General features: G+C 40.9%; 2 protein-coding genes across 3 annotated transcripts in view; both read left to right on the forward strand.

Annotated features, from left to right (window-relative positions):
• Positions 1-1,597, forward strand: part of gigyf1a (GRB10 interacting GYF protein 1a) — a 32,124-nt gene extending 30,527 nt beyond the window's left edge. For both annotated transcript variants that reach the window (XM_080742023.1, XM_080742024.1), the window contains exons 25-26: positions 364-508; positions 1,450-1,597. In XM_080742023.1, the coding sequence (XP_080598149.1) occupies positions 364-508; positions 1,450-1,517 (213 nt within the window). In that variant the 3' untranslated portion in view covers positions 1,518-1,597. The remainder of the gene's footprint in view (positions 1-363; positions 509-1,449) is intronic.
• Positions 1,598-10,409: 8,812 nt separating this feature from the next.
• LOC308298040 (uncharacterized protein) lies at positions 10,410-12,363 on the forward strand (the record flags this gene model as incomplete). The annotated part of the gene is made up of 2 exons (XM_080741604.1): positions 10,410-10,418; positions 11,218-12,363. The coding sequence occupies 2 exons, from the start codon at positions 10,410-10,412 to the stop codon at positions 12,361-12,363; spliced, it is 1,155 nt and encodes a 384-aa protein (XP_080597730.1).
• Positions 12,364-14,556: the final 2,193 nt, after the last annotated feature.

Below are 14,556 nucleotides of genomic sequence, written 5' to 3' on the forward strand. Positions count from 1 at the left end.
ATTGTTGAATGGATGGTACCCACTAGATATTGCATTGTTGATTGGATGGTACCCACTAGATATTGCATTGTTGAATGGATGGTACCCACTAGATATTGCATTGTTGATTGGATGGTACCCACTAGATATTACATTGTTGAGTGAGTGGATGGGTAACCACTAGATATTGCATTGTTAAATTAATGGTATAAGTGACTCTACTGTATACAGAATTAACTACCTTCACATATCTATCTTAACAACTTTCGAACTGCCAGCCCCATTTTGGGCTATTTTAATAGTTTGTGCAACAAGCTATGCAATAGTCTTTGAGTGGTTAAAAATCATCCTATTCCCCCCTTGTCTCCTCTGTGTGTTCTCCAGGACTCTATGCGGGGCATGAACCCAAACACCCTGCAGTCCATGTTCCAGGCCGCGCACATGGGCAAGGCTGGTCTCTATGACAACCAGGGAGGAAAGCTGAAGAAGAAACAGCCCATGATGCTGCACTCTGACCCCAGCATCTTAGGTAGGAGGCCTTACCCACCAGCACACCATGGAAACCACTTCCTCAGTTTGCTCTGATCTTTGAATATTATGATATATTTTTTAGAGATGTTACCGATCAATCGGCAATGGATCGGATCGGGCCGATCAAAGCGTGATCGGCGATAATCGGTGGTTTAGATCAAAAGGTAAATTATCCGATCCGAACGGTGCATCCGATCAACCAGCCGTTCAGTATGCCCACTTGAGGCCATTTTGGGGTATTGATTTCCACAGTGCTGAAGGAATAATTAGTTACTGATATGATAATAAATACATAGTAATGCTGGTAAATAACTATAAGGCAAATATATAAATGAATTCATGAGTGAATTAATTAATTAAAGTTAAAACATTAACATTTAGAAAATATAAATAATATATAAATAATAACTTGATCGGATCGGTGATTGATCGGTATCGGGTGATCAAACTTTTGTGATCGGTGCTCGGTGATCGGTTCCAAAAGACCTGATCGGACCATCCCTAAGCGAACATTTGTAACTCAAGTTTTGCTTCTGGGGCGGTCCCTGGAACTAAATGTTTTGAGATGGGGGTCCGTGGCCAAATAAATATAGTTTTGGGGGTCCTTCACATGAATAAGTTTGAGCACCACTGACATAGAAACACAGGTTTTTCAAAAAACCTTAGAAGGATTTGAAACATTCAAAGACTTGCACAAATGTTCACGATTTTTAAAAAATAGCTATTTCTCAATAACTAAAGTACCCAGAGCCCAGAATTTGATGCTACACCCCCTGGCTGCATCACAGCTTTATGGAGCCACGCGACCCAGTGCTTTTTAAAACGACGCGTGTAACCTGACATTTCCTCCCCGCTCGCTTTGTGCCGTCTCCTCTCCCTCCCCTTTGTCTATTCTCTCTCTCTCTCTCCTCCCCTCCCTCCCTGCCTCTCTCCCTTTAGGGTACTCATTCCATAACACAGGCGAGTGTCTGAGCCTGAATGAGATGGAGATGGTGGAGGATTACTGATGTGACGCGACGCAGCGCAGCAGCAATAGCTACCTGAGGCCTTCTTTGTCTTTTAATCAGACAAAAACATGATAACGAATGTGCACTGCTGGGGGAACCGGGCGGGGGGTGGGGGTGGGGGGGCTACACGTGGGCTGTGTTGAGGGATAAGGGAGTGAGACGAGGAGTGCGAGGGGAGGCGTCGGGGTGGGAGGACGTTGAATCTCTTGTGCCTCCCTCTCTTTCGTCCTCCCTCAGATATATAAAAGGGCTCCCTGCTGCACCAATTGATCACTTGAGCGGGGGAGAGGGTGGGTGAGGTTTAAAGGAAGATGGGTTTCCTCTGGCACTCAAAAAGATTAAGCACCTTATACTGAACTAATGCACTTTATTAAGATGGGATTTGAATAGGGTTTTTTTGTTCTTCTTTTGTTGAGAATCAGTGGACACATAGGGTGTGTGTGTGTATTAGATATACACACAATGCTCTTATGTTGGTGGGTGGGGGAATCCGAACTGGAAGCGGGCGGTGATGCAACCTTGGCGGCGGGGTGGGGGAGGGGAGGTGAGGGCCTGTAGGTTTTCAAAGTTAGGGGGACCTTTTTTTTCTTCTTTTTTTTAAAGTTGAAACCTTATCAGAAAGCAAATCCTCTCTTGAAAGACAAACACTGTTGATATTTCTCTTGTTTAAGCATTTTTTTTACATTTATATAAAAAAGTAAAGCTATTGAAAAATGGATTATAAAAAAACTTGAACATTTGCACTTGCCTAAAAAAAGAATTAGAAAAACGACAAAAAAAAAATCAAAAACAAATGGGGTTAGATATAGAGATGAATATTTTTGTGAATGTGTAAGAGTGACTGATTGTGATGGTTGGTGTGTATCAGTAATATACCAGTCTGCACAATGTTTTTTTTTTTTCTTCCTTCATTGCTTACCAAGATGTATGAAACATAAGAGGCCATTTTTGTCTTTTTGTTCAGATGATAATTTTGTATTCTCATGTATAGAATGTGCGTGTCCCTCTTCCAAATGGGGACTTTTTTTGCGAGAGTGAGTGAATGGATGAATGAATGAACGAACGAATGAAAGAGAGAGAGAGAGGGCAATTGCACAACACATCCTTTCTCTCACCAGCTCTTCATCCCCCAGAAAGACGTAATAGAAATGCATACATTTGTAAATGTTAGCTCTGCGCGCTCATCTTTACATTGACCACCACTTTTTTGTTTGTCTTGTTGTTTCCTTAGCTTCTCCCCTCGGGGGAAACCGTCTCCGGCCCTCTGAGGACTTGGTAGACGGAGCAAATCATGAGGGACATTGTCGTGCGCGTTGTTGCGCGAGTGTATGTGTTATCTGAGTGTGTGGATGTGTGCGTGCATGTTCATTTACTGGTCATAGAAGTGAGTTTTTTAAGACTACAGGTACTCATTGTGTGCATGTGCTTTTTTGTATGTGTATGAATGCACATTTGTGCCTAAGAACTTGGATAGGTTGAGTGGCCATTGAGACATTAACTTTTTTGAGAGCGAGTGTGACCTGTGTCAGTGCTCAGCACAGTGTATGTAATGTATGTAACTTTATATCGTAAAGGATATTTCTAGTGTAGCCTGGGGGTGATCCATCAGAAGGTTACGCTTGAGTTGTACTGAAGTTGTGGGTCAGTGTCTCGTCACCGAAAACGGCAAGCTTGTACATTGGCTTATTTTTGGTGCGGCGACACGATCCGCAATCTAGTATAAGTCAGGCTTTAGTCCAGTCTGTTTTTTCCTGGGTGTGATCACGTTGCCTTTTGTCAGCTCTCGAACTTGTGAATGAAAGAGGTGTCGAGTTTCTGACTGCTAAAGAAAAAAACAATACAGCATCTAAATGTGCAAGTGCACAGGACGGTGCATGACATGTTAGCATATTGTGTTACTTATTCGTTGTTGCAATTTGATAATGACGAGTTTTCTTTTTTTAATTGAAAAATATATATGAATATATACATTATATACAAAGTTTAAAAAGTATTTGGACTAAGAATATGAGCACTTGGGGCTGCTATTTTTGTTGTTTGTTTTAAGAAAAAAATTACCCTGATTTTTGTTTTCCTTTTTTTTTTTCATTACCGCCATGTGAAGTGCGTTTTGTATTATTTCTTTCTTAAGAAAATATTGAATGTATTCCAAAAAAAAAAAACATACAACCGTGCTGATACCAGATTTGTTTTTCCTCAAAAGATTTCAAAAATGGAAACGTACAAAAAAAAAGCTTCAAAGACGTGAGTTTTGTGAGGTCTTTTTTTTCCTCTTTTTTTCTTTTCTTTTTTCTTTTTAAACAAAGGAGAAGAAGAAAAAAGAACTCGGGATGGATACAGTTGAACACTGCCTCTACAATCCTGGTCGTACAAACTATTGACTATGAATTTAAAGAAAGGACTCTTTTTATTCCATACTGGAGTTTCGGTTGTTTACAAACCACACGGATTTCTGTGGGTGCAGTTTTCTTTTTTTTTTTTTTTTTTTTTTTCTTGTCAGATGGGTGGGGTTTGCAAGTGCGCTTCTGCCATATGGACATAGAGTGGCGTTGGTTTTTGAGGAAGAGTGGCACGGCCTCACAATGACACGGGACGAGACAAGATCCTCACGCATTGGACCTCTTGCATTGGTCATGGACTTGAGACTTGATGATCAACAAAAGAGTAGAGGAGTACAAAAAAAAATCAAAGATTGTCTAACTTATGTGGAGAGTGGAGTGCAGGGCTACACCTAACCTTGGAGGGAATTGAGTGGGGGCCATGATGGGTACACCTTGTCAAGTGCACTCTTCCTCACCTCGGCCCTCGTAAGCACTCACACCCTGCCCTCACCAACTCACCTATGCACTTTTGTTCATTCAAGCTGTGAGGTACCATTTTGGGGATGGGAGCACAATTACAACAGGAGGAATGCTATGACTTTCGGCAAAAAAGTCACTGAAAACGAGATATTCCCAAACTGAAATAAGAGACTCAAGGGAAGCATGTCTTCTCTCCACCTCCTGTATATAACCATATTTTTGTATTACTTTTCAGAAAACAAAAAAAGAATTTGCTAAAAAGGATGAAGGAAAATTCATGAAACATTGATCGAAAGGAGTGAATGTTCTTAAAGAAAACGAGTCTTTTTTTGAATATAGTTTGACACAAATAAACTTCTGGTGGGTTTCCCTTAGTTTGCCAGTAACCCTGCTATGATCAGGGACGGAAGGGAAGATTACATGGACTGAGGTCTGGGACATGCTACAGTGGCTCCATGACTGACTGATGACTGTCACAATGGATGCTGCCTGGCCACAGTTTGTCCATTCTGGAGTGTCTGATCAACAGGCAAACCGTGAAATGCGGCAGACGCGTGGAGATTTGGAAGGGATGGACAATTGTCTCCGACTATCACTTCACCACCGAGACGGATGCCTGTCTGGAGAGCAATACTATGACTACACGAGAAAGGTGCTTCAATTTGGTAAGATATCCTTCTCTGTTGCCTTCCCTGTTAATAGTTTGTTTGTCTTTAGCAGTTTCTGTCTGCAAACATGTCCACTAGAACAGTGTTTCTCAACTGGTGTGCCCCTGAGAAGGGTCAAGTGTGCCCCTTGAAACTGCTTGAAAGCCAGTATTGTATTATCATTTTAAAAATGATTTAAACTAGTGAAAACAGCCGATCTACAAGTGCGAGGCGTTGTGTGCTTGTAGATCTGCTGTCTTCACTACTGTTGTGCGACAGCCTTGTATGATGAAGCAGGGCTTTACTTTGCGAAGAAACGTACAAATTTGAAAGGTTTCTTCCCGACAGTGACGATATTTACACCCCCGTATTATGTTGGTGTACCCATGGATTCTTGGGACATGAAAAGTGTGCCCATGCAGAAAAAAGGTTGAGAAACACTGCACTAGAAGTTGCAGAAAAGGCCAAGCATGCTTCCACTTTGCACACTTCACGGTTTCTTTGTTTGCTGCTTGCTCGTTTTTCATTACTTGTCATTTCTTTTGCACTCCCTGGTGAAATAGTTTGTTTCACTGCATGGCTAATGATGACTTGATGAGTACTGAATACTGATGTATTTTTTTTTTTGGGTGGGGGTTGTGTATTTTTGTTCCAACAGATTTGACAGGGTTCCAGCTATTCTTTGACAGCTGGCACTTGCTAAAGATGCGGATCTACAGCCAACATTTCTACCAGTTAACCCCCCAGCCCCTGACCTTTGAACTGAACCTACAGTACAATACTTACAGTCTTGGCCTTTGGACTGGACAGGACACGGGAATCATAATTTACAGCAACAAATATTAATCGACAGTGGATACCACTTGCATTCAAGCCAGTCCAAGTCAACCTACACAGGATGCCTGGCCTGGAACTCTTGGTGGTTGTGTGATGGTCCTCTTAACCAGCAGAGCAGGAGACCTGTCCTGCACAGGACAGGATACAGAGGCCGGGGCCGGGGTTTTAGCTTGCGTGGACCTTGCCTGGTCACATCTAAGCAAGCAGCTGTAGAAGGAGATGGACTGAAATAATTGTACAAAAAGAAAACACAAAAGACTCAACATGACACACACACACACACACACACACACACACACACACACACAATATTCCTATAAATATTCATATAGTTGAATGCCACTGATCTTTACACAATAAATTGACAGAGAATCCTGGACATGCATAACATGCGCAAACACACAAAGTGATGTACAATTAATAATTGTCTGTCTTCTAGAACCACATCTACGCACATAACTCAAAGAGTCAATCAAAACACACACACACACACACGCACCTACATAAGCTGAAGTGTTTATTAGTATAAACCTAAGCACTCTGCTTTGTACATTTTGTAAATATTTGTTTTGATTTTCCCCCTAGTTTTTTTTGTTTTGTTTTGGTTCTATAGTAATCTGTTCAAAATGCCTTAACTTCTATAGTTCAGTCCTGGACGACTTAACTGAAAGTTTTTTCTTTAAACGATTGCAAACCTAATTTAGAAACCACCTTTGTATGGTCTTTGGATCAGAAAGAAGTGTTCCACCATTCTGTTTTCTGTCTGCTAACTACACTGTTGTCTGTACCTTATACCCAATACAGATCATGCAATCAACATGCAAGTTGTTAGGTACAGAGTAGAGCCACGGGCAGTCCCTGATTAAGACTTTGGTGGTGGTTTGCAAATCTTTTGTTTTGTTTGTATGTTTTGTTTCCTTTTTTGTTTTCTTCTTCCTTTAAATGAAGAGTGGATTTGTTCTGATTTCCGCTATAGATTAAAGTTGAAGGTGCAGGCTTAGAAAGGGCTGGAGTCTGTACTGGTGGGAACTGAGCTGACTTGGTGGGATCTGTGGAATTGACGAAAAAAAAAAGACAGATTTTAACATAACTTCACGTTGAGGAAGGCCTTATTTGAACAAGAAGATGGAGCTTCACCCTGTGACTTAAAGGGCTAGGACGTTTTGGTAGAGGTTTGGGTTGTGTGGTTACCTCGCCTGATGTAACTCCAAAGGGGGGCGAGAAATCAAAAAATAATTGTTCCATTGATTAGAAATTGATCATACAAAATATGCTCCTCATTGACATCTATTGTACAGCTAACGCTATTGTAAACTAACGCAAACAACTTGATTCTGACAATATATGACCAAACCTGGTTCTTTTTTCCTTTTGCCACAAGACAAAAACCCAGACTGAATTTGGTGATGTTGCTAGAATCACTGTTGTTTGTGTTTGTTCACATGTTTGAAAGAGAGACGCCAGAGCTGCTTCACTGTCAAATGGATGTCAATGAGGAGCATCTTTTGAATGAAAAGTTATTCCTTTTTTTACCCACCTTTGGAGTTTCTTAATGGCAAGGTAGGTACACAACCCTAACCTCAAAGTCAGTTGCCCTTTAAGCACTTTAACCCCGGTATCCCTGTTTTCCCGAAAAAAACAAACCTTCCAGAAATGGCCCATCCACAAACTCGGATCACATTTTGATATGAGCTTGTAAAAAAGCTATTTTTGAAAAGGAATTGCATTTTTGGGAGAGGAAAACTTGGTCAAATGTTTTTGAATTTTTGGGGGGTTCTTGAACTGTTTTGAGATGATTGAATGATGTGGAAGCATGGTTCTTAGAACAAGCTTGCATGACATTGTAATTGATGTTCGTTCGACTGGCTAAATCTTTAGGTGGCTCACACACTTGCCTTGTTTGTTTTTGTTTGGAGTTCTGCCTATGCAGTGGGTAGCCACACTGACCATCTGTGTCTTAAGGCACTGAATAGAATTGTAATTTAAGTCAGTGTCTTAATTGCTAAATGAAATTATGTCGCATCACTGAAGGGATAAAAGTGAGCAGTCTTGAGGAAACGGATTTAGGATGAAATGTCAGGCCTTGTCTCTTGGTTTTATGCATCCTTAGGTCTTTGTAGAACACAGTTAATTCTAAGCTCAGATTTTCGTCTTAATATACTGTTTTGAGCAAGATTTGAGTCTAGTCGTATCATGCCATATAAAATGTTTAATGAAGTTGGCACAAATGGTTTGTAAGTCAAAAACGGTAGTTACAACTGGGGAATTTGCTTGCTTCAGCTTAACTAGAATACTGTTTTTGGCCACTTGAACATGTAGAGGTCTTCAGGTTCAGTTTCTTGGTCAGGTTATAAGAAATCCACAACTACTCATTGTCCACTACTGCCTCCTGTCCAGTGAGGTTTTCAATGTTTCTTCTCATTGACAAGACCTTCAGTTTGTTATGGAAGTCATGATTTGCTGTTTTCTGTATGCAGTTTGTGGATAGTCTCTTGTAATGGACCAGTGTAGATAGAGGGGTGTCCATCTTTATGGGGTAAATTTAACCACACAGCATTGTTTCTGCCTTACTTAACCACATGAACCCCCAGCGTCCCTATTCTGGGCATCTAACAATGGCCAAACATTTCAAAATTAGGTTAAACATTTTGATGAAACTCACAACCTGTAGCTTTTAAATCGGCTATGTTCTGTTAAGATATTTGGTGTAGAGGGGAAGAATAACAAAGTATATAGGGCTTAAGTGGTTAAGATGTTTAGCCATATTTAATCCTGTGCTTGTAGTAGTGCTTTGTTTCTAACCAGAGATCAGTGGTTGGTTGGGTAATGTGAGAAAGGGGTAGAATGGTAGTTGGCATATACGTTTTGTAGTTTACTGTAGCTGCAAAGCAATGTCAAAAATACTTAGTTGTTGGTTGATAAGCAAGGATCATTGGTGTTTGTCTGTATTGGGTGTTTAAGTCTCTTTCAGAACCTTCACCTGATTATGTAACGACGTACGTGTTTAATGGGTGATAGCTCCAACACCGATAGCTTATTAAGTTTGTCTGCTCTCAACTGAATGGAATTTTTACACCAGTCAGCTCAGTTCCTTTGCATAAAGCATTTTTGAATGTTATAGAAATAACATACTAGTAATGAAAAAAATGTTTTGGAAAAAGAACAATTGAAAAAAAAAATGTAAATAGTTTGGCTTTTGTTTGAAGAGAACAAAAATATTAAATAAAATTGCATTTAACAGCGACTGATCCAAATGTCTCTTTGTATGTATTGTTGCAGGGGTCATCAATAAGTCTGTACGTGGACAAATGTGTCTATGGCAAAGGCTTGGTCTTGTCTGTGGCAAATTTTTGATTTTCTTTTTTACACCTGAATGTCAAGATCCCCCTTAACTTTGAGATTTAACTTGGAGTTACAGACCTGTTGGTCATTCAGCTAATGACAGGCTTTAGTAATTCTATATCATAGACTGTCCTACATTTACATTTCTCAGTCAAGAGTTCCTCTTTTGTCCTTCCTTACATAATGCACAAATGCACAGCCACAAGCATCTAGAAATACATATTTCATAATTACAATTAAACTAATTGAATAAAAGTAGTTAAAACAATATCAGTTCACCACCTCCTGGCGCCCCAGCCTGTGTCTTCCGTGAGGAAGAGGCCATGTCTTATGGGACTGATACTGGGACGTAACCCCTATGACCTTAGGGCTACATTACTGAGTGAGGATATGTCCCAGGTGCATCCATGCGATGCTCTTTCGTTATACACCACCAGGTGCAATGTGAAGTAATGAAAACTGTGTGTGTGTGTGTGTGTGTGTGTGTGTGTGTGTGTGTGAGAGAGAGAGAGAGAGAGAGAGAGAAAATAAAATTGCCTACAGAAATGCAAATAGCACATGGATACAGGTACAGTCATAGATTTGAGCTAAAAGGATATAAACACACAAAAAGTTGTTTCCATTGTGGTCTTGTATTCAATTCATCGACATAGCAAAAATATAAAAACACTATATGTAGGGCCATCACCTTTGTGATTTACCTCCCTTGGCCTCCTGAAAGATGGGTTTTCAGGACTGTTGCAGAAAGAGAGGAAGAAATTAAAATATTTGTATTTGCAGTGGTGTAAAGTAACTCCTTAATTACGATTTTGAGGTCCAATACTTTTACTTTTACTCCACTGCATTTATTTGAACACTTTCGTTCCTAGTTAGGTACGCATTGTGAGCTTGTATATCGGCTATTTTCAAAAGATGTTTGTACGTTTGAAATTAAATGGGACATCTCTTGCTGAGGAGTGAAACTTTGAAGTGAACCATAATTAAGTCACGTGGTGCCTTTACTTGGACGTGATTGGTCGACTGGAATGTCTTCTGACGACTAGAGCACAGCTGATTCCCATCTTCAAATCAAGTGCAAGGCGGCAGGTGCAGACATTATGCGGGGTTAAAAGACAACTACAACTGTCCAGGTTTGCTGCTAAGAAGTTGTGTTCACGTCCATGCCAACTCAATATACGTTTTTATTTTATTTTACAGTTTGAACAGACGTTTTGTTTCTTAATTTCAACGCGCTGCATTCTGTCTGCAACTGTCAAACTGCAGACATGCTCGAGGTAAGTTATTTGCGGTCTATTGGAACTGTTTTTCAAAGCAACACGACTAAACAATGTTTCTAAACTACCACCTCTAACAAACTTAAATTTAAACGGCTGCAACTAAACATTAGATTACTACTTGTGGCGTAGGTAGAGTAGAACACACATTTCTGACTATTGAACATTTAGGGTTCACTGAAACCATTTTAGCAACTTGTGAGACTACTTAATGGTAGACAAGAAGTAGTTATATATTGCTGTTCCAATGATGTTGGACAAATGGACAGTTAAAGCTGGCAGTATGTCAGGTGAACGTTTTTAACTGACTTCATAATATGGGCTCAAATGACATTGCATCCGAACTAGTTATTGGAAATAAGACAACTCTGAATCAAAATATGTAAGCTACTTAGAGGAGTAGTTCACCCCCAAAATGACTTTTTTTTTTTCCCCCCCATTGATTACTCACCATGAAGACTTGAGTTCAATAATATTTTATTGTATTTGTTGTATTCCTAAGACAATAATTTGATTACAATAAATTTACTTTATTTCTGGATGGGGACCCGAATGCATTTGGGTCCCCATCTGGAATCAATGGGGGTACATTTACTATAATCAATTTTTTGTCTTAGGATTGTGACAAATACATTTTATTTTTATTGAACTCTTCATGGTGTGAGTAATTGATAGAAAAGTCATTTTGGGCATGAACTACTCCTTCAATTGACCCAAGTGTCAAGAACATTAGAATGGCTAAATCAAGTCAGATGTTTCATATTGTCATGTTTACGAGCTTTTCTGTTAACTTCTGCAGACCAGCAGTGATGATCTGTTCATGCCTACCTATCAAGAGGAGATGGTGGATAAACTGCTGTCCAGTGAGACGCCGGATGAGGATTTTGGACTTGGACTCTGTGGTGGTCTTTCTCTTGCCGAGGCCCGACTGCCTTCTCTGGTAGAGCCTTCCAGCCCTCCCTATCAAGAAGAGATGGTGGATAAACTGTCCGGTGAGACGCCAGAAGAGGATTTTGGACTCGGACTGTGGGGTGGTCTTTCTCTCGCCGAGGCCTTACTGCCTCTGGTAGAGCCTTCCAGCCCTTCCCCCATGCCTTGGGTCTGCTCCACCCGCTACAAGACAGAGCTGTGCACCAACTATGCTTCAACCGGCTTCTGCATGTATGCCAAGCGCTGCCAGTTTGCCCACGGCCTGCACGAGCTCCACGTACCCTCCCGTCACCCCAAGTACAAGACGGCGCTGTGTCACAGCTACCACTCAGTGGGCAAGTGTGCCTACGGCACCCGCTGCCTGTTTGTCCACAGCCCCATGGAGCAGCGCCCTTCCTCTCGCCGCCACCACAAGAACATCCCCTGCCGTAACCTGAAGTTCTTTGGGGTTTGCCCTTACGGCACAGGCTGCAACTTCCTGCACATCGAGGATCGAGGAGAAGGCTGCAGCCCGGAAGCACCTGACAGTGATGGTGATGAGAAGTTTAAGACTACGCCTGGACCACTGGCCAAAGGGTGGAAGCCTCGCGGAGCCTTGTGCCGTACCTTCTCTGCCTTGGGTTTCTGCGTCTATGGCACCCGCTGCCTCTTCCAACATGGCCTCCCCGGCAAGATGAATGGCACTGACGTCAGCCAGAGTCCAGGAGACTTCCCCTCTCCTTCAGGCAGCAGGGCAGTGTCGCCAAGCAACTTCATGCTCGCTTCCTCCCCGTTCTCTGGCACCTCCTCGACGTCATCCACGCCATGCTCTACCACCTCCTCTTCTCCACCCTCCACGACGACCTCTCCCCTCAATACCCCGACTGTGGAACCCACGGCTCACAATGCCTTCACCTTCTCCAGTCAGCACCTTAATGACCTGCTTCTGCCCTTGGCTCTCAAACTCAAGCAACTAGATGGCAATCAGGTCATGGCAGTCAGCACTCGCAATATCTGGGACAACAGATCATTGTAGGTGGGCAATAGTTATGGGTTGCTCCTGGCATCAAATTTTGGCAAACACAATTTCAGCACTTTTATATTTTTAATTGTGTGTATGCAGCCAACCTTTGTGTATATATATATTTTTTTAAGGTCTTGTATGTCCTGAGCTCCTGGACTTTTTATTTTATTTTTACTTCTCCCATGTATATTGTCATGTTGGGCTGGGCAGTATGACATTACTTTGAGGACGGAAGTCTGTGGCAAGTTGCCACTTGCCAGCACTGTATAAATGACTGGGAGATGTGTTTAATAACTTTTAATTGTTGTTACTGTACAAAGGTTATTTAACTAACAAAGCTTGAGTTATTCTTGTCTTAAAAAGTCAGAATGCTAATAAACTAACAAATTTTAAACCTGGTTTTGTCATACTTTGGAAAATGTGCAGTCTTGATGGGACCAAGACAGCTTGGTAGTCGTGTTGCTTTGGGAGTGTAAACATGAGTCTTTAATGTAACCATCAACTTCAATAGTAAATATTCCCTTAACATTAATTATAGTAATGGGCAATGCACTCGTGGTTTTTGTATATGTCGGTATTGGCAGAAAATGGCACAATATGAAGTCTAAATGTTTAGGAGTTGTGTGGATTTCAAAGGACTTTGAAGGGGAATAACAATACAATATTGACCTGTTCAACACCATCAGAAAGGTCCTGTCATTACTCTGAAGATGGTATCAGATATATAGTAACCAACCCAGTGGCTAGAACTACAGTAAACCATTGTCAATCATGCTGACAACTGGATGGTTATTAAAGAATGTTGAATGTGTTTTTTTTTTTTTTTTATCCCCTTTAGTTTCACATTTAGATAAAAATGTCCCTGATCACAAGATCTTGTCACATACAGACCCTTTTAAAAGAAAATAAATATTGAGTGGGAAAGGTACATTTTCTTACATTGGTTCAATTTGAAAAGTAAAACTCTGCATATTCTTCTAATCTAGATGCATCATGGATAAAGCTAAATTGAAACTTTGGCATACAGATGAAAATCAAAAATCCATATATTAGAATTTACAAGAGACCTAAAGTGTCAACCATCTTTAAAGTATGTTACTTTGTCGGGGATACTTTGAACAAGTTATTTCTTTGATGGGACGTGGCGTTGGACTGTTGAGATGTTATGGAAGCCCAGGTTTGCTTTGATGGCACTGCCACCATGGCAGGCATAAGCTCATTTGTATTGAGTTGAGTCTAGAGTCTAGCATGTCCATAAACTTGTCAACATACCGGTAATACAGAAGCACAAGTGCTGTGCTCTAAAATATCCCGGTAGATGGCACTGAAGTAAAGATAGCAAGAGATTCACAGATTCGCGCTTCCAGGCTCAATAGCTCAGGAACGAAACATTACAAAACCACAAAAACTGTCTCATTCTTATCCTGGTTAGCTAGAGAAACAACTACAACTCGATTTTCATCCCAAAAAAACAACCTCCGAGTTTAACAGACCAACCTCCGTGTTTAAGAGATTACATGCGTCTCTATGCGCAGCTGAATGTTAGGCGAGCGTTAGGGACCGTCTACAAAGTGCAACATTGAAAGCGAAAATATTCAATAGCTTTATGAATATGCAATGTATTACAACCAAATTCACTTCACACATCAATGGTGTACTTGTGAGTGTACTACAGCAGTTATTTGGGATATTTATATAATAATTATTTTTCCCCTATTGACTTCAATGGGAAAATGTGTTTCGAACGAAACACCCGTTTGTAAAGCTCTGGAAATTTTTCCTCAGAATTTGTAAAGCCTACATGTCCAGAGGCCTATGCATATCAAAAACGAATTACACCAGTTTACCTCATGGTGGCGCTATAAAAGCCCACTTTACATTATGGCCTATAATTCTTGAACCGTAGGTTTGTGATTTCAATCGGAATTTGTACAGCCTACATGTCCAGAGGCCTATGCAATCAAAAACGAATTACACCAGTTTGCCTCATGGTGGCGCTATAAAAGCCCACTTTACATTTTGGCCTATAATTCTTGAACCGTAGGTTTGTGATTTCAATCGGAATTTGTACAGCCTACATGTCCAGAGGCCTATGCATATCAAAAACTAATTACACCACTTTGCCTCATGGTGGCGCTATAAAAGCCCACTTTACATTTTGGCCTATAACTCTTGAACCGTAGGTCGTAGAATAAAAATCTCTTT

The sequence above is a fragment of the Nannobrachium achirus genome (genome assembly GCF_963921795.1).
Source record: "Nannobrachium achirus genome assembly, chromosome: 14".
In the NCBI taxonomy this organism is placed as follows: Eukaryota; Metazoa; Chordata; class Actinopteri; order Myctophiformes; family Myctophidae; genus Nannobrachium; species Nannobrachium achirus.